Genomic DNA, 18844 nt, shown 5'->3' on the forward strand with positions numbered 1-18844 from the left:
CTGATTCATGACTGGGTGTTTCTCCCTTGTCTGATGCACCCCACGTCATCCGGCCATTGATGTTCTCCACGATTCCATCCGTACCTACCACTGCGACTTTTGTCACTTTTTTTTCTCCCGTTCCGCTGGGCTGGCAGCTGGCTGGCCGTCAAAAGTCCATTTCTTTCCCAACTTGTCGTGAGTCTTCTTCAGATCATACAATCACCACCCAATCACCACCCAACCACGGAACCCAGGCGGCCCAACAGCTGGGATCTTGAAAGCGGGAACCTTAACCAACTCAATGAATCTGACCCATATGATAGGTCCTTTATCCTTTTTTCCATTGGTCCCCTATTAGATAACGACGAACCTGTGAGCTACAAGGCTAGGCTTGGCCGCGGGGCAAACTATCGCTAGACACCCAAACAACAAGACGAAACCTGAGCTAGACGGCGCCAGAACCGGCTATCAGGCATACAGACTTCAAGATATAACCCATTCCATGTCCAGGTTGCCGCCTTCGTGTTCCGCCTTTATACCCTTCTGCGATTGACTGACGAGTACCCATGACCATACCGCCTGCCCGACGTCACCTAGAGAGTGTACCTGATAAAGGATGGTTTCCGACCCTCTTCACCTCCTGGATTAGCAACGACATCTTTGTCGTCAGTTTCCGCCGAGATGGCATTCAAGCTCCCCCTTGGTCCCCTTTCGCGCTCCAACAATGGCGACCATTCCTCCGAGTCCGACTATCCGGGCGGCCGTCGCGACTCCATGGCCGCTCTCTCCATCTCTTCCCATGTCAACCAGGAACAGCTCGCTCATACCCTTGACCGAATTCACAATACGGCAAGCCAGTCTGGGGTCCTGACCACCTTCAACGATTTCGCCCCGCCTCCTCCACCTACTGTGCCTGTCGCCGAGAGCAAGGGAACTACGGGCGAGTTGGTACAACAAGGCTTGAGTGGTCTCTACAGCCGTCTTAAGGAGGTCGTCGGGGTGGCAGGGAAATCTTTTGCCCAGGAGGCCGAAAGTTCTACTAACACCCAGGATGCCGCGTCCAAGAATCCCAAGAGCCCGATTCCCAATAGCTCCAACAACAGTAGCGCCAAGATATCGATTCCCTCCCTTCCCAAGGGAGATAGCTCATCCATCAAGTCGCCTTTTGATGCAAAGTCACCCTTTGATGCAAAGTCGCTCTTCAATAACAAGTCACCCTTTGAGGCAAGGCACACCTTTGATGGGCCCGCCTCTCTCGAGATCCCACCCGCCAGGTCTGCCGGCACATCACCGGTTTCGCCAACCACCATACCGGCAGACCTCCAGTCCCCCTCACAGACAACCAGACCACCATCACTTACTACGCTGCAGAGCCTCAAGACTGGAAACTCGAGCGCACAGACAATTCCGAGGACGGGAAGGACGCCCCAGTCAACCACTGCCAGCCCTACCGTTGCCCCCTTCATGGGAAAAGGGCCTTTCGAAAGGGATAGTTCTAGGGGTCCTGCCAGACACCTCGAAGAGCCCTCAAGTTGGGGCTCTAGCCGGCGGAGCATCAGCAGACATGGTGACGGATCCACGCCGCCTACCATCGCCGTGAGAACAAGTGTAGATAGCACGACGGCCGCTTTGGCGCGCAGTAGAAGGGAGGACGACGTGAGTATCGACGGCGGCATCGACAGCCCCATGAGCCCTTCTAGGCCTATACCAGATGTGCGCATCTCCTCTGCCTCGTCGCGCTTGTCCGAGACCAACCAAGTTAAGCGAAGGCCTGCCATTATTGACCGTATAAGTCAGTCAAGAGGTCATAGCCACTCCAGGTCCTCGTCTATGGAACCCGGCAAGGCAGAGCCTAGCCCCATTAGCACATCAGCTCACAGCACTGTCTATCATGACTCTTTTACTCATAATGTCAAACCACAGAGGTTGCAATCTGGAGCCATGAAAATACCAGGCACCACCACAAACGAGGGAGCCCCCGAGGTCGTCAATGCTAGACTAGAAATGATGAGGAAGCAGGTCCTGAGCAAAGAGTTCTGGATGAAAGACGAAACCACCAAAGAATGCTTTGCCTGCGGTAGCCCGTTTACTGCCTTTCGGCGCAAGCACCACTGCCGCACTTGTGGCTGCATCTTCGATTCAAAATGCACCTCTACCATTTCCGGGCAGAAGTTTGGCGTTCAGGGAACCCTTCGCGTCTGCAAGAATTGCTTGGAGGTCATAAACCGCCGCTATGAAAGCGGATCCGATGATTCAGCGGATGAGCCCTTTTTGCCCACCATCTTTCGTTCCAACCAGACTAAGCCGCCTCCTCTTCCAGCTAGACCTCAGGCGGATGACGAGGTTAGTATTGCCGAGCGAACGGAGCAAGCGAATGACACAAGGTCCGCCAAAACGCCCATGATGGCGATTCCAGCCACACGCCGAGTTGGTGATAGCAATCGTCACTCGGCCGTTCTGGAGATTGATATGCCACAGCTCAGCCGCCCAGGATCATCTCGGTCGCTGAGATCACTTGCGGCGGGCCGACCACAGTCGTCTAGTCACCGCAGGCTTCATTCAAAACATACCTTCTTGAATAGATTCAAGTCTACTACGACTGATGACAGGGCGCCTTTTCGCAAGCCTGCCAGCGAAGAACTCGGGAGAAAATCCAAATTCAGCGCGTTCCACGACGACAATATCATTGACCCAGAACTTGCCCCCTATATGTCGGACGAGTCAACCGATGACGAACAAATGAGTAGCATATTTGCAACCCTGAACAGCAATGATGTGCCAGCGGCCAGCCTTGATCCCGACAAAGCCAGCATGGGCTTTAGAAAACATAGGTTCCGCCACGGCGAGAAGAGCATCAGCGGACTTAGTTATACCAGCAGAGGCCACGAAGACACTGGTTTACCAACTCTCAATCTCCATACCCGGCCAACCAGAAAGAGAAACCTCAGCACTGCAAGTGTCACGGGCCACCCGCTGCGGTCACCACGCCCGAGATCTGGTATCTTCAGCATCATGTTAAACACTGGTGCCTCAGCTGACGCCTTATCTATGTGGGATAATCCTGGAGTTGTCGAAGCATCTGCACTCAGTAGAAGGGATTCTTATTTCGAGGGCAGGTCACCAACCGGTGGACTCAACCCCATAAGCATGAACCACGTCAAGAAGCTCTTCCGGCAGCTTTTGAACGACGCGGAAATTCCCAACCCTGCAGCGTGGGAAAAGGCCCTCATCCCAATCCTTGACAGGTGTGCTGATGACGTCGATCCGGACGTCCGCAACGGAGATGACATGGACATTCGACACTGGATCAAGTTGAAAAAGATACCCGGCGGCAAACCCGGCGATACTGCTTACGTCCATGGAGTTGTCTTTTCCAAGAACTTGGCCCTCAAGACCATGCCCCGCAAAATCGAGAATCCCAAAATCGTCATCATCACTTTCCCAATCGAGTATCAGCGGCACCAGGAGCAGCATTTTATGAGCTTGCAGCCGGTCATAGAGCAGGAAAAGGAGTATCTGAGGATGGTGGTGAACAGAATCCTAAACCTCGAGCCTCGGGTGTTGCTCGTCGAAAAGAACGTTTCTGGCGTGGCTTTACAATATCTTTCGGAAGCCGAGGTCGCGGTCGTGTATAACGTCAAGCCGTCAGTTATTGAGGCTGTCTCCAGAATTGCCAACATTCCTATCATTTCATCCATGGATATGCTAAGCTTGGGTGCCCGCGTCGGAACCTGTCAAAATTTCGAGGTCAAGACCTTTGTCAACAAGGAGCTCAAAGGAAGGAAGAAGACGTACATCTTCATCTCCGGCTGTCCGAAAGAGCGCGGCTGCACTATTGCTCTTCGCGGTGGGTCAACTGAGATCCTATCCCGCATGAAGAGGATCACCGAGTTCATGGTTTACGTGGTTTACAACCTCAAGCTCGAATCCTGCTTGATGCGCGATGAATTCGTTCATGTGCCTCCGAAGCTCGAGTCTCCCCCCCGGTCAACCACGAAGCTCCTGAGTGATGGCAGTCAGGTCCCGTTTTCAACAACTCCAAGCACACCACCAGAGGAAAACCCCCCCGCTCACAGGATGGCCGAACACAGCCCCGAACATAATCAGCCCCCTGAACCCTCTCAAGTGACCGATGAGACTGTCGAGAGCATAACCTCGACTGAGGAACATTCAGCTGCCGCCCTCAACACGAGTTCATCAATCAAGGAGGAGACCGAGGAGGAACTAATTCGGGCTGAGTCCGAAACACATGAAGGTCAAGGTGCGGAAGACTTGCCTATGCCCACATATTATGGTGACATGGTCGCCAAATACGAGACCAGAATCCTCTCTGCATCACCCTTCGTCAAGTTCACTCAACCATACCTGCTCATGAAAGCCCGAGAGCAGGAGAGGCGTCTGGTGTATCTCAAACGTCTTCGTGACCAGGACATCGTCGAAGAACTCGGAGAAAGCGAGAAGAGTGAGCCTCAGCCTAGGCAATTTCAGCTTATCAAGCCTGAAATGGTGCATGAACTCGGCCAAAAGGCCCCGCGCCACATCATGGAGGTGCTTCATGCTGTCTACGATGCGGAATATGACAAGGCCTTGTACAACTACCAGACCCAAACCAAGCAGTGGGAGAATTACATCCAGGGAAGCCTCGACCTATTTGATCCTCACTCACACCAGAGCATCGTTGTTCTGTACTCGGTTACGTGTAATGTGACCCAAGTCCCATGCACGGAGCCCAGCGTCGTGGCTTTTGAGTTCTATAGGGAAACTCCGGACGCACATAGTGGGATGTACCAAGACTGCACCCTGGGGCAGTACATCGAGGACGTCTGCGAAAGCGCTGACTCAATCTGTCACTCCAATGGATGTGACCGAAAGATGTTTGAGCATTACCAGACGTATGTTCACGAAAACGCGCGAATCACGGTCATGGTGGAGGACAAGCCAAAATGGCCAGAGAACTTCCCCGAGAGACCACACGAAAGAGATGGTTGGAAAGATGGCACCGGAATCTGCATGTGGAATTACTGCAAGGTGTGCAACAACCATTTCGGGCTGATGCCCATGTCTGTGAGCACCTGGAAGTATTCTTTCTCGAAGTATCTGGAATTATCGTTCTGGAGCCGTGGTTTACGCCTTCGTCCAGAGACAGGATGCCCTCATGATCATCAGAAAGACCATGTTCGGTTCTTCTACTACCTATATCGCGACATTGCCGTCAGGATACACTACGATCCGATCGACTTGTACGAAATCATTGTCCCTAGGTCAAGAATCACATGGAAGGTAGACCATGACCTGAGGTTGAAGAATGAAGTCTTTACCAAGGCAGAAGAGCGCTGGAACCGCTTTATCAACTCGGTCAAGGCCAGGTTGAAGAGCATCAGAATCGACAGCGTCTTGCCGGAGAAAACGGAGCACTGCAAAGCCGAAGTGGAAAGAATGACAAAGAAGGTACAAGAGGACCAGGCCGAGCTGATTCAAGACCTTCAGGACGCCTACATGGGCTCAAAGTACTACGAGGTTCTTGCCATGAACGGAGTTATACGTCAGATGGCGGAGAGAGCTACTGAATGGGACGTGGCCTTTACCAAATTTGAGGCCGACTTCCTTTCGGACAAAGATGTTCGCCAGTTGACTATTATCCAGCTGAAGAAGATGTTTGACCCAAAATCCGGATCCTCAGGTTCTGAACTTGGGGAGAAGCCGTCCTCTGAGGCAACTCACTCCAATGCCAACGCCGGCGAACCGGAAATGAAAGAAAAGCCATCGCAGCCAACGGAAGATGAAGGCCCTAGCCCCAAGACGCATTCTCCAGTGTCTTCCGCGACCAAACCTGTTTCTGTGGTAAGGGGGGAAGCAGTGGATGAAGCCGGGTCCATTCTGGGAAGAGTCGAGCCTCTTGACCTTGCAACTGCATCCTCGCCCACGCTCATTAGAAATGGGGCGGATCCGGTTCTGGAAGCAGCAAAAGTCACAGTCAACGAGCCAACGCCGATCGTCACAGCCGCAACCCCCACACCACTACCGACACCTCTCTCAAAACTCAACGAAGCACCTCAATTTACCGGTGGCGAGTTGTCTTTGGCTGAAACGATCGAACTCAAACGCCGAGAACAACAGGCAGCCATGCCTGAGGCTAGCACCTCCGCCGCCGGCGGTGAGGGTTCGATGGAAGGTTTCAGGCCTATTGTACCGGAGCGCACGTCATCCCGTAAGGCGGGTTTGACGGTGTCGCCTCCCTTAACACGGGCCATTTCACAGCCAGTGGGAGCCATTCCGAAGCTACAGTCCGCCATTCCGAAGGCTAAAGAGCATAAGATGCCTGAGCCGGGTGATCTTGCGCGGGCAACAGGAGAGGGCTCATCTCTCAAGGGAGATAAGAAGTTCCTTGGGATGAAGATCCGTCCTTCTGCTATCCCACGCTATCGGCATAGGAATTCGAAGGTGTTCACTCTTGCGCGTCACTTTGAGGAGTTGAGTCGAGAGTTTGAGAAGGAGCGAATCAAGGACAAGAGAGAGCGGCAGGCCAAGATGTCTTTTCCACGTGCATATCTGCCACGTTCGACTACCAAGGCCATCGTGGAGATCTACGAGGATGTCGACCAGGCTGTTCAGGAACCCGGTACTGCGGAAGAGGGCCACCCTGGTGACAAGGACTCGAAGGACAATAGGCCAATGGAGGGTTCCTCTCCGCCAGATCAAGCCCAAGGGGATCATGCCAGATTGTCTGCAGACCAGGGCCGCACTTCGTCAGTTGAGATCCCATCCCGAGAACCTACTCCTGAAGATCGGGACCACGAAGCGGACGCAGACGAAGGACAACACGAGAGCGAAGCCGAGTCCGATGAAGAAGGTGCAGAAAGTGATGCCGACCGGTCAACATATACGTATGACGATATCCCGACTGATGTCAGGGACCTGGCTGCATCCATCGAGCCAAGTGAGGAAATACCTGAGGAGCTACCAAAACACCAAAGGAAGAGCCTCATGACTATGCTCACCAACTTTTGGGCTGAACGCTCCGCCAGTGGATGGCCCGCGCTTGACTACCCTTACAATTCGACCGATCACATGTTCACGGACTCTAACGTGATTGTCAGAGAAGACGAGCCAAGTTCTGTTGTCGCCTTTGCGATGAACTCCATGGACTACCACATCCAACTTCGAAACATCCGAAGGAACTCCAGGAGAACCCAGCAGCAGCAACAACAACAAAGGCAGCAGAAAGAGCAACAGCAGCAACAGCAGCAACAACAGGAGCTACCATCCCAGGATCCCGAAGAGAGCAGCGACAGCGGCATGCTAGAAATCAAGGGCGGCGGCGCCGGTCCCGACCTCAGCGAAGCCGAACTCGAACAAAGCATGCTCCGCCCCTTCGGCACCCACCTCAAGTTCCAATTCACGGAAGGCTCCGGCAAGTTCACCTGCAAGATCTTCTTCGCCGAGCAATTCGACGCCCTGCGGCGCAAGTGCGGCGTCGGCGACCGTATCATCGAGTCCTTGTCTCGCTGCTTGAAATGGGACTCCAAAGGCGGCAAAACCAAGTCCGTCTTCCTCAAGACGCTCGACGACCGACTAGTCATGAAATCCCTTTCCCCCATCGAAACCTCGGCCTTCCTTGGTTTCGCGCCCGTCTACTTTGAATTCATGGCCCAAGCTTTGTTTCATGACCTCCCCTCCGTCATCGCCAAAATGCTCGGTTTCTTCCAAGTAATCATCAAAAACCCGCTCACCAACACCGAAGTCAAACTCGACCTTTTGCTCATGGAAAATTTGTTTTATGACCGCTCCCCCACCCGCACCTTCGACCTAAAAGGGTCCATGCGCAACCGCAAAATCCAATCGACCGGCGAACAAAACGAAGTCCTGCTCGACGAAAACATGGTCGAGTACATCTGGGAATCTCCCCTCTTTGCACGGGAGCACTCCAAACGTTTGCTCCGAGCATCCGTCTGGAACGACACCCTCTTTTTGGCAAGACAAAACGTGATGGATTACAGTCTCATGATCGCCGTCGACGAGAACAAGAAGGAGTTGGTGGTGGGCATTATCGATTGCATCCGCACTTGGACGTGGGATAAACGCCTCGAGAGTTGGATTAAAGACAGGGGGTTTGCGGGGGGAGGGAGGAACAGGCCGACGGTGACGAGTCCGAAGGAGTATAAGAGTCGGTTTCGAGAGGCTATGGCTAGGTATGTGCTTTTTGGTCCTGCGAGGTTTACGTGCTTGGTTACGAGGGGGAGGGATGGGGGGTTGGTTTTGTTGAGGGGGTTGGTTTAATCATGTTCGCATGAACAAGGTGTTCGAACGGATGAGGGAGGGGTGGTTGGAGTGGACGTTGAAATTGCCTGCTGACACATTCTTGGATACTTCTCCTTTTCCTCTATGATTATAGGTATATTCTCCAAGCACCTAATTGCTGGCATCACTTTGGAAGTGCCCTGGGCCCTACCGGCAATCCTTCCTTGAAGGCTGTTGTTGGTCCTGCTCCTAGGACGAGGTTCGCGGGGGATGTTACTCCGTCGATTAGGGGGTCGGTGAGGGGGTCGGTGAGGGGGATGGAGTGAAAAGGTGGTCGAGGGTAGGAGGTGGTAGGACAGGAAGCATATGGGAGGAGGATATGGTTGAGAGGTGGGTATGTGTTGGGAATGGAGAGCATGATGGTGCAATGACACCGGTGTGGCTGTGGGATGGGGAAAATGAGGAATCAGAAGAGTTTGTTAGGCCGCAGTCTTGTTTTTTGTCTGTTGCATTGTTGTTATCATTATTGTTAAGCACGGCGTTTTGCTGTTGTGTTCACCTGTCAGACAGAATGAAAAGGGGAAAGTGAGTCTTGGTCCGTTGCCCAATTGTCTGTTGAAAAGTGGTAATCAATTCAGTCATCTATCCATCTACTTCCTTTTGTGCCCTTGATCTGACTTCTGATTGGGAATGCTTACAAACAGCGACGCTGTCTATCCTGGTGAGAGGCCGGTCAGTTCCCCCCGTCCCCCGTCCCCCGTCCCCCATCCCCCGTCCCCCATCCCCCATCCCCCATCCCCCGTTCCCCTTCCCCTCCCTCTTTTTCTTTTATTCCTCGTTCATGTTACTAACTTTCCACGATAGTCTTCCTCAGATTCACCATGATCACTACCCAGCAAAAATGCCAGACTAGCCAACACAATCACTTGCCATCAATCACTCACCGGCTTAGCAACCATCAAACTAATAAGCGACAACCCAACCTGCGCAGCAGCTAGAACCGTCGTCTCCCCCTTATTATCATAAGCCGGGCTGACCTCTACCACATCCGCCCCAACAACAGACAAGCCTCTCAGCCCGTCAATGATAGTCAGTAGTTCCCTCGTAGACCACCCGCCGGGTTCCGAGGTCCCCGTGCCCGGAGCAAACGCCGGATCCAAGACGTCAATGTCGACGCTGATATACACCCTCGAGTCACCCACCCGGGCCTTGATGGTCGATATAATCCAGTCGATCCCGTGCTTGTCGATGTCCCGGGCTGTGATGACGGTGAAGCCGCAGCGCTTGTCGTTAGCACGGTCACTGCGCTTGATGATGGGGCCGCGAGTGCCGGCGTGGACGGAGGTGTTGCGGATTAAGCCCTGGGAACTTTGTGTTAGTGACTGGGGGATGTTATGGGCATTCAATGAGGGGACCTTACTTCTTCGTGGGCGATGTGGAGGAAGGTTCCGTGGTTGATGCCTCTGTGCCAAGAGGATGTGTTAGAGTTGTTGAACCTCGCTGGGTGCTCCGGTCTGAAGATCGACTTACGCATAATCGGAGATGCCGCCTCCGAGAACGTCAGGATTCCATGTGTCTATCGTGAGGTTAGTGTCCACTAGGCCGCCGCATCGATACACAGATATTCCGCGTCAAGACAACTCACCAATGTGACTATCGAAATGGATCACGGACACCTGACCCCATCGGTGAAAGGTTGATCGCAGTGCCGACAGAGTGGTGCTGTGATCACCGCCCAACATCAATATTCTCGGCACGGCTGCAACCGTGTCGTTGGCCGTGGGCCGTCCGGATATGACTCTGTGCGCCTTGTCGAGCTGCTTGAAGGCAACGGTATTGTCGAGCCAGGTCAAGGTGGCGTCGCCGCAGTCCACAACGGTAGCCCAGTCATGCAATGCATCTTCGTCTGCAAGTGACCATCACATCGAGTTAGTTGGAAATCTGGGAGCGGTGACCTTGACAATTTCCGAGTAGTACTCTTGGTGGGGTTTTGGTTGGTGTTGAGCTATAATCTATATTGACTACCATCGTGTACTTTGGAGGTACAGTACTTAGCTCGAGGGGTACTCTTTGTGAGACACACATTGCATTGGGGAACTTGGGGTCCTTTGGTCTTTGAGATCATGGTGGTACCGCAGCGAGTGCCGCGGAGAGATTGAAAGCTGAAACATACTTACCCGTGTAGAAATCGAATCCTCCGAGGCGTTGACTCCCGACCCTAATTCCTGTCGGCCCGTAGCGGGCTCCTGGTCGTCCGGTAACAGCCTGCAAGAAAGTGTATTTCGGGTAAGACAACTGGACTAATCTTGTCAAAGAGGAAAGAAACAAGACTGACTGTATCAAAGGGAGCGCCAAGAACAGCAATGTCGTACTTCTTGGAGGCCGCTTCTTCGTCCGAAAAACAATTCACATACGGAAGGCTGCCGAACGTCTTGAGTCCGTGGAACTGACTTCCCGTCAGGATGTCTATGTCGTCCACACTTGGATTGTCAAGGGAGATTGGATGTTGTCTGTTGTTGCTGGAAACCCAGAAGGAGGAGGATGAGGATGAGGAGGAGGAGGATGAGGAGGAGGAAGAATGAGGAGGAGGAAGAATGAGGGGTACCGTGAGCTACTACCCCGCCCATGCCGAGGGAGAACAACCCCAAGAATGATCTCATGCTGATTGACGTAAAATCAGGCATCATTAATATCCAAAGAAATGGAAGGAACAGCTATCCTGAAGCTGATAATAGTTTCCGCATTCCAGGAAGGAAAAGGTGAAGATGGCCAAAAGAATCATGGCCGTCAAGGTCCTTATACCAGGCCGTGCCTTCCCGTCCTCGATTGCAGATTTCCTGCCGCCCCGCCTTTCAATGCCCTTTGTCGGTTGCAGCATGCTAGATAAGCTGACATGGGAAGTCGCGGCAGGTCCAGTAATCGTGATGCAATTGAGATGGAGGCAACCTCGTTCTTTCCCAATGGAGCAAAGTTTGTTTTGCGGTGACCAGTCGAGTTATCGCCCCATTTCAAGAGAATCTCTCTCCATCACCACATCACCATCTTATGTCCATTACCTAATATCTTTAACCACGATATCCGACCTATCACCACCTAGAATCCGTCTGCGCAGGACCTCGATAGCATCTTTCAACAGCTACACCTTAAAAGACATTTTCAAGGCACTCAACCATCCAAGCTCCTCCGTCTTGCGCAATGGATCCTTGGGCTGGAGGCGACAGAGTGAGCGAGAGCAGTACTCGCCGCCATGTACCCATCAGTAGCATCAGAGAACCATCTGAGCATTTATCTCCCAGGGCCAGTCACCGAATCGATTCCCAACAGCCAGAAGAACGTCGAGACACGGCCTTTACTTCCCACCCAGACAAAGATGAAGTTTACGAGGCCTTCACTGATATTGACCTGGGACCAGAGCTGGAGAAACAGGGAGTGCCACCTCGCCCCAGCCGGAGGGTTCGTGCCAGAAAGCATTTCACCTACGCAGCTTAGTGGCAGCAAGAGTTCTGGTACGCCATCATATGCGTCTCCACGGCAGTTGGGCTGGTGACCCTCCTCAGATACTACGACAACCAGCTTGTGCCTGAACTGGGTGTCGGAGTACAATTTGACTCAGTCCTCCTTGTCATGGTCACAATCTTCCGAATCTCACTCATGGCCTTCGTTGGCTCTTGCCTAAGCCAAGGCGCGTGGCTTTGGGTATCGGAAATCTCGCAACAACGTTACAACCATGATGCGCTGCTGTCGGACTTCAGTGTCTTTGACGGATCGTCTCGGGGAATACGAGGCAGCTTGCGCTTGCTCTGGCGGATGAAGCTCAAACATCTTGGGTGTATCGGTGCGCTTATCATTATCCTATCACACTGGTTCGAGACCTTCAGCCAGCAAATGGTTCTCTTTGAGCAGCGTCCCCGAATTCTCAACCGTGGGTACGGTCCGGCACCGCCTCCTCCACGATCCGAGGTCTAGGACGCCTACATGAGGCGAGGAGGCTACCTTGGAGACTTGGTGCCTTCGCTCTCTACAAAGGCAGCCATCTACAGCGGCATCATCTCAACCGAGATGCCCAGGCTTCCTGTGTACTGCGAGACTGGAAACTGTTCTTGGCCAGTGTTCCCGACTCTGGCGGCTTGTGGGGAGTGTATCACAGTCACCAACGTCTCATCAACTTGCAATGAAACTTCACGCATGTGCACATACAGCGTTGACTCCGGTAATACATTGGATGTTCCCATGGATCCAGCAGCCGAGTTCAACATCTTCAAAGTCGCTCCGTCCAACGGGACATCTCATCCAATCAAGTCGACAAACCGGGCTTACTTCTCGGTTTTTGACATGCTCTCCCTCGTCCAATCTGAGGATCAGGGATTGTCGGTCACGGGTACCGAGTGTGCTCTATGGTTCTGTGTCCAGAGTTTCAAGCTCCTGGTCTTTGATGGAACGCACAATGAGACCATTGTGGGAAACTGGTCCACCACGGAACTTGCACATGCCGGTGGTGGCAATCTCCACGGCGCTGGATATTCCTTCATCGGCCTGCCCGAGCATCTGAATGCTGACAACACGACGACCTACTCAGTATCCAATGAGGCCATAACCGCTTTGCGAACGTTCATGGCTGATATAACGTCTGGAGTGGTCCGCGCCGACACAAACATGTTAGATTACTCCTCGGACTGGGTTGAAGCCATGTGGAACGCAACCAATACCCTGCAAGCCTGGATGGAGAGCTTCACGCAAGCCATGACAGCCGAGTTTCGTGTCAATGGGAGACTCTCCAACGGGTTAGGCGGCACCAAGGTTTATGCTGGATCTGCCACTCAGCTCGCCCCTTTCATTAGAGTCCAGTGGTGGTGGATGTTCTATCCCGGCTGCATGCTACTGATCAGTTTCTACTACTTCTTTCGCACCGTTGTTATCAGTGCTCGTCATGGCGTGTCTGCCTGGAAAGGAGATGCGTTGCCCATGTTGTTCGTCCGAGTCGACGACAACATCCATGCCCACGTTGGGGATGGCATGGACGTGCCAGATGGCTTGATGGGGAGAGTTGGGAATATCCGGATTGCCATGTACAGGGATGAAGATGGACAATGGAGATTCAGGTCGACCAGAGATGACCCTAAAGAAGCCTAGCCAGAACGCCATGTTGGTCATTGAGGCTTTCAATCGTCAACAGTGTCTCAGCTCCTCGGTGACACCGGCCACCACCAGCATCTTTTCCTACACAGTCACTCGTATAAAATGGCGGGATAAACTGCAGACCCTGGCCACAGCTGCCCTACTGAGAAGCTCCCCTGAAGAGTTGAAGCCGCTGTGTAAGCTCCTTTTCTAGTATACCAGGATGAATGACAAACACTTTTCAGCCTGGAGAACCTGACAAGAGCGTGATGTGAATAAGGTGTGTGTTGTAACCTTTCTGTCACACGCCCTAGGATCCAACTCCATATCACTAGGTCATTGCAAGGATGAACAGCAACAAGGTCTTTCAGATGCCATCGATGCGGTTTTGCAGGTGCCCGACAGCTGTACTGCGAGGAGGCAGGTCGCACCTGGAGATTAAGGACCGATTTCCCTGATGTCCCACTGCAGTGTGTGCTCATAGAACCTTGTGATGGAAGCACCTTCTTCATCCATATCGAGGAAGCAGTTCGTCGGATTCGGGCATCATAACCGTCATTGCGACTTCCAACAGGGCAGCCGACGATTTCCACTGGCCGTCTCCAGCGGGGACAAACAAACCCGATCCCCGAATGTCAAGGGCTGGAGGGACGCGCACCCGGGACTGGGATGATGGCGGTCAACACCAATAAGATATCATGAAGTGATGGGGTGGAAAAAGCAAAAGCGAGAACCTAATCTCGTCGGAAATAGGAGCAGCTAGGGAGTTCTGCCAACAGGCGAACGAGTTTGGCGTTCCGCGGACCCACCGTTCTGTCCTGGCGGTGTTAGCGCTCACCTAACCACCCTGCGGTTCACTCACCCGTCTTGTCCTCCGCTAAATCCCTGGCAGTATGGGGATCGCTGGGATGAGGTGGAAGGAACATCCTTCAGGCCATCTCGGGCACTTTCCCCTAGGGCAGTAGGGCTCGCGCCGGGGAATACTGGGAACCCGTCACCGTCGATCGCTTCCACCGTCCAGGGCACGAGTCCAGGGGAAAACACAAGGGCAGTTGGCAGAAATGAGCCTGCAAGATAAGATCTGATTCTAGGATGCCTGTACCTGAAGGTCGAACATTGTCTAACCACAAAGGTCGTCGAAGACCAGTCTCTAGGATTCTTCTTCATTTCCATTTGTCCGAACACCACAAAACATCCGCAGAGAGCCATCTTCAACTGAATTTAAGCCCACAAGCGTATTCGTGATCAGTCAGTTTCCCATCTCTCCTCTTGATGGTTCGGGGATCCACTACCGGACCGATGTCACCGCTGCCGGGTCGGGTCCGTTCTAACGATGGAGCTCATGGGTCGAACCAACCACTGAGGTTCGCAACGGCACCAAGTGGGAAGGAGAAGAAGCCCCGGCGTACCCCAGTCTGTCCTCCACTCGACAACAATTATTCTTCATCTTCATGATCCCAAGACACATCGAAACTCGAGCTATGTAACTGACTGGACCCGAAATGGCAGCACACCAGCAAAGTTTGCGAGTTCCAACAACGCCTATCTACACCGCCGTGGACGGGCGTTTTGTATTGTGGCAGCCGGACCATTCACATGTGTCTGATCCTTCCATGTTTAGAATTGTGGCTGCTCTGACGACGAATTGTCCGTCCTAAACCCGCAAAGCTACCAAACTCGAAGCACAAAGCGTTATTGGAACAATCTGCGACTGAAATCGTTCTCGGTTCTGGGCAGAGCTGGGCAGGTCTGGAGAAGTTGGGGGAAATAAGCTAATCGCAACACCTGGCGTCATTTTCGAGAAGAGCACCGTGTACCGAGAGACCTCATCCCCGTTAGGGAACTAGTACTACACTAGTAAAGAGGATAAGCTCGGCCAACTAAATACGGGCTCCGGTTAGTGGGGGAAGAACGGAATTGCACTAATAACATGGCTATCACGCTTGGCAGTTCAGGACAAGAGGGTTTTCGGCCTGACTCTTGAGAAGCTGTTGAAGATCACAAGACGGACGGTTGACGGACGGCAGCGGAAGGCCCCACGGCGGGATCGATCTTCTAGAGGCATCTCCACATTGCGTAAAGAGGCACGGGAATTTGTCAAACAAACCTGAGCGTCAAGGACAAGGCACGATGGAATTGTGCACCCCCCTCCCCCTAAATGTTGTGAAGCCGAAGAAGCGATGTACCTGTGGCAGAAAGAGTACATTGTCTCTCCACACGACTCTCATCACCGCGCTTGTTCTGCAAGTTGGCCAGGTCGGCCGGCCCAGTTGCACCGAACGAATACACGCAGTGACTGCAGAAATGGAATTTTACCTCTCAGCACCAGCCTTGGCGCGATAAAAGTGCGCTTCCCATTTCAGAAGCGCCGTTCTGATTCGCCGAGAAGCCGTCGAAATGGCGTGAGGCGGGGTTGGAGCATGCCAGGTAGCATTTGGACCCCAGAGCAACCCAAGGGCAACTCATCTCGCTGCATACTGTCCTGCTGGTCTCACTTTGGCCGTCTTCGCGAACGGCAATTCTCCGGCAGAGACGAGACACACGCTGAAGAAGACCCCACCACCACCGAGCACCGACCGCCGCTTAGAACATCCAGAAGGAATTGCAGCTCGCTTGAGTGTATATCGGCCGTGATGACCATTGGACAAGTTTCAATATGAAGTTGCACACTTCGCTACACGGGACGGCCGTCCCTCATCCGTCGTTTTCGGTCCCGATGGAACCGATAGCGATGATATCGACCGAAAGATGTGACTGATCACAACCTTTCCCATGATCTCGAAATGTTTGGCGCAGCGCCTTCAGCGTTACAGGTTGAGCCGTCTCTGTCTGTCCCTGCATCATTCAGGGCTTCTGGAGCAATCAATTGCCAATGAGCTGGACCAAGCCACAACTGCTTCCCCAGGGGTCGAGTCAAATGGTAGTAACGGCATCGTGGCACAGGAGCCTGATGTGCCATGCAACCCATACGCTATACAAAAAAAAGAGGCAGTATGCGGTGCCACGTCAAGTTGAGGGTTGCTCGGGACGGTAGCAGCCGAAGGCATCTTCAGGACCGGCGCGGACGAGTGAGAACGAGGTAGGATCCAATCGCAACAACAACACTTTTCGATAGGAGACACTCAACAACTGCCACAACTATCACGACTGCCCACAAACTGCCACTCACATGACAGGAGACGATACCGAGAGCTTGGAACTGGAGAGTTTTTGAAATCAATAGCGTGGTCAGCCTGGCAGTTCCGGTACTGCAGCATGCGGTCTGCAGCAGTTTAGGTTATGACCGCCCCCTTCCGCCTCTTCTCAGCCTGTCAAATTCGATGAGCTGCATCCGAAAAAAAGTTTGTTTCGAGTTTGGGTGTTCGTCCGTCTAGGGTACCCGAAAAAATATCTTTCTGCAGCTGGTCATGAGAGGCTCCGCTCCGACATTCAGCATGGCATGGAGTCAATCATGCATTGCCAGCGGCGGCGGTGGAGAGAGAGAGACGGAGAGAGAGGGTCAGAGGAAGAAATGAAAGGCTCCGAGTCGCTGCGCTGTAAGGAAGGGGAATGAATGGTGGACGGGGCATACAGTAGGAACCCCTGTTAATGCAAACACCCCCTTTTGCAAACACATACAAACTGGCCCATTAGATGCAAAAGATTTCTGCGGCCCGGATTCCCAGTTTTGTATGTAAGTGAGGCACCCCTTAATGCAAAACCCCCTCTTTTGCAAAGAATCCGAGCCATCCTCCATAGTGCCCGGATTAGTTGCATTAACAGGGGTTCCTACTGTAAAAGAAACGAAAAAGGAAAGAAAGAAAAAAAAACGAAAATCACGTGCCATGAGACCCGACAGTTTGGAACCGAGAAATTCTGCCAATGACAAGACCAGATGAGACCCGACAGTTTGGAACCGAGAAATTCTGCTGACAACTGTGCACTGGCGCCAAGCGGTGCGCGCCCGTTGGCCGGAGGCGACTGAGGGCTCTACTAGATGGCTGGCCGCTACTCCACGAGTACTTACATGACCCGACCCCATTACCAAAGCTTCCTGACCTAAGTAGATACGCTAAGACCGACCCTATACTGTGAAAAATCTCTCATCCGACCCTCGTCTCCTTAATATTTTCTTTCCCCGTAGAGAAATAATTAATCGCTCGCTTAAAGTTCCTTATAGAGAAATAATATTATTCGCGTTTTTAAATACTCCTCTTAAATATTAACGATTATATATTTAAATACGATTGTAAACTGATTACGACCGACATTTCTTTATTATATACGAATAGCCTGTGAATTATTTTTAATATATCTTTGAATTATTTTCGTAAAATAGCTAATGATAATATTATTAACGCCGACATTTTAATTATTATTACTAAGCTCGGTTTAATTAAGTAGAATAATATAATTTTTATTAAATTATTAACGATATTTAATTTAGAATAAATAGATAGTATAACGGCCGAATTCAATGAGTTAGAGAAGTTGAAGGATATAATCCCTCTTAATATATCGATATTAACAGATTTTTTTAATAAGTATAGTTAATATATTATTAATATATTTTAAATATATCTCTTATTAATCGATAATATAATAATATTAATTATATAAAAGTTGAAATTATATGCCTAATATTTATTTTATCCGATAGTATTAATTAATATTCCAATTTCGTCTAAATAATATATTATATTATAACTATTTTAGAATACTTTGACTCTTCTATTTTTAGTGTAGCTTACGTTGTATATATTAAGGGTTTAACTGAGGTTTAGGTTAAAGCCCCGTAGGACGAAGTATATAAAGTAAAATAGTTAGAAATAAATTAGTAATATATATAGAATTAATCCTTAATTAATTTACGATATTATAAATCTAGTATTTTATAAAGAGGAAAATGCTTATTAAGGATATTTCGTCTAATTATTTGAATAATACTATATATTATTATACTATTTATAAATACTTTCATATTAAATACTATGAATATTTAAACCTGCGAATTTAGTAAACGTATTAATAAAGGTTTACTATTATAAATAACGAAGAGATTATAAACTTTTTATTTAAAGTCCGCTTCCAATAAAATGAAGTCCTTTTAATTAAGCGAACTATTAAATACGGATTTATCATTAATTTATTCCTAAATTATTTATTATATTGTTTTAATTCAATTGAAGATAATTGTCTTTTATCAATATTATTTTAAAAATTAGTTGGGTATAGGCGACTAGGACGCGTTGGGAGATATAGGGTTATAAAAAATCGAAATTATTATATAAATTCGTTTAGTATATAAGTAAGGTAAGTTTTTATTTAAAATATATCTTTAATAATAAGCATTATATTTAAAATTTATTTCTATTTAAATAATTACTAGTTATAATCGTTATTAATTAAAGTATTAGAATTCGAAGCCGGGAGAGAGAATATACTTTTTTACTAACTTCCTTAATAATTTTAATTAATATTAATTATACGTTAAATTAATTATTAAAGAGTATTTAAAGTATTTTATATT

General features: G+C 50.5%; 4 protein-coding genes across 4 annotated transcripts; 2 read left to right on the plus strand and 2 right to left on the minus strand.

Annotated features, from left to right (window-relative positions):
• The first annotated feature begins 398 nt into the window (after positions 1–398).
• Positions 399–8332, plus strand: B0H65DRAFT_20259 (uncharacterized protein). Its single transcript, XM_062821812.1, has one exon. The coding sequence runs from the start codon at positions 664–666 to the stop codon at positions 8257–8259; it is 7596 nt and encodes a 2531-aa protein (XP_062686048.1). The 5' UTR covers positions 399–663; the 3' UTR covers positions 8260–8332.
• A 698-nt stretch (positions 8333–9030) lies between these two features.
• On the minus strand, positions 9031–10880 carry B0H65DRAFT_584442 (uncharacterized protein; the record flags this gene model as incomplete). The annotated part of the gene is made up of 7 exons (XM_062830897.1): positions 9031–9581; positions 9641–9683; positions 9751–9796; positions 9866–10126; positions 10398–10485; positions 10556–10686; positions 10748–10880. 7 exons carry the CDS (start codon positions 10878–10880, stop codon positions 9153–9155), a joined length of 1131 nt encoding a protein of 376 aa, XP_062686049.1. The 3' UTR covers positions 9031–9152.
• A 535-nt stretch (positions 10881–11415) lies between these two features.
• B0H65DRAFT_504715 (uncharacterized protein) lies at positions 11416–14037 on the plus strand (the record flags this gene model as incomplete). The annotated part of the gene is made up of 6 exons (XM_062827937.1): positions 11416–11677; positions 11756–12146; positions 12420–13319; positions 13402–13451; positions 13820–13867; positions 13910–14037. 6 exons carry the CDS (start codon positions 11416–11418, stop codon positions 14035–14037), a joined length of 1779 nt encoding a protein of 592 aa, XP_062686050.1.
• Positions 14038–14223: 186 nt separating this feature from the next.
• On the minus strand, positions 14224–14412 carry B0H65DRAFT_394803 (uncharacterized protein; the record flags this gene model as incomplete). Its single annotated transcript, XM_062823762.1, has 1 exon — positions 14224–14412. A coding segment is annotated over one exon (189 nt), but the record flags the coding sequence as incomplete, so codon positions are not given.
• Positions 14413–18844: the final 4432 nt, after the last annotated feature.

The sequence above is a fragment of the Neurospora tetraspora genome (assembly GCF_033439725.1).
Source record: "Neurospora tetraspora strain CBS 560.94 chromosome Unknown B0H65scaffold_1, whole genome shotgun sequence".
NCBI classification, from domain to species: Eukaryota; Fungi; Ascomycota; class Sordariomycetes; order Sordariales; family Sordariaceae; genus Neurospora; species Neurospora tetraspora.

Bases quoted from the DNA above. Each gene is read 5' to 3' on its own strand.
- B0H65DRAFT_20259 (XM_062821812.1), top strand. From the start codon at position 664: ATGGCATTCAAGCTCCCCCTTGGTCCCCTTTCGCGCTCCAACAATGGC.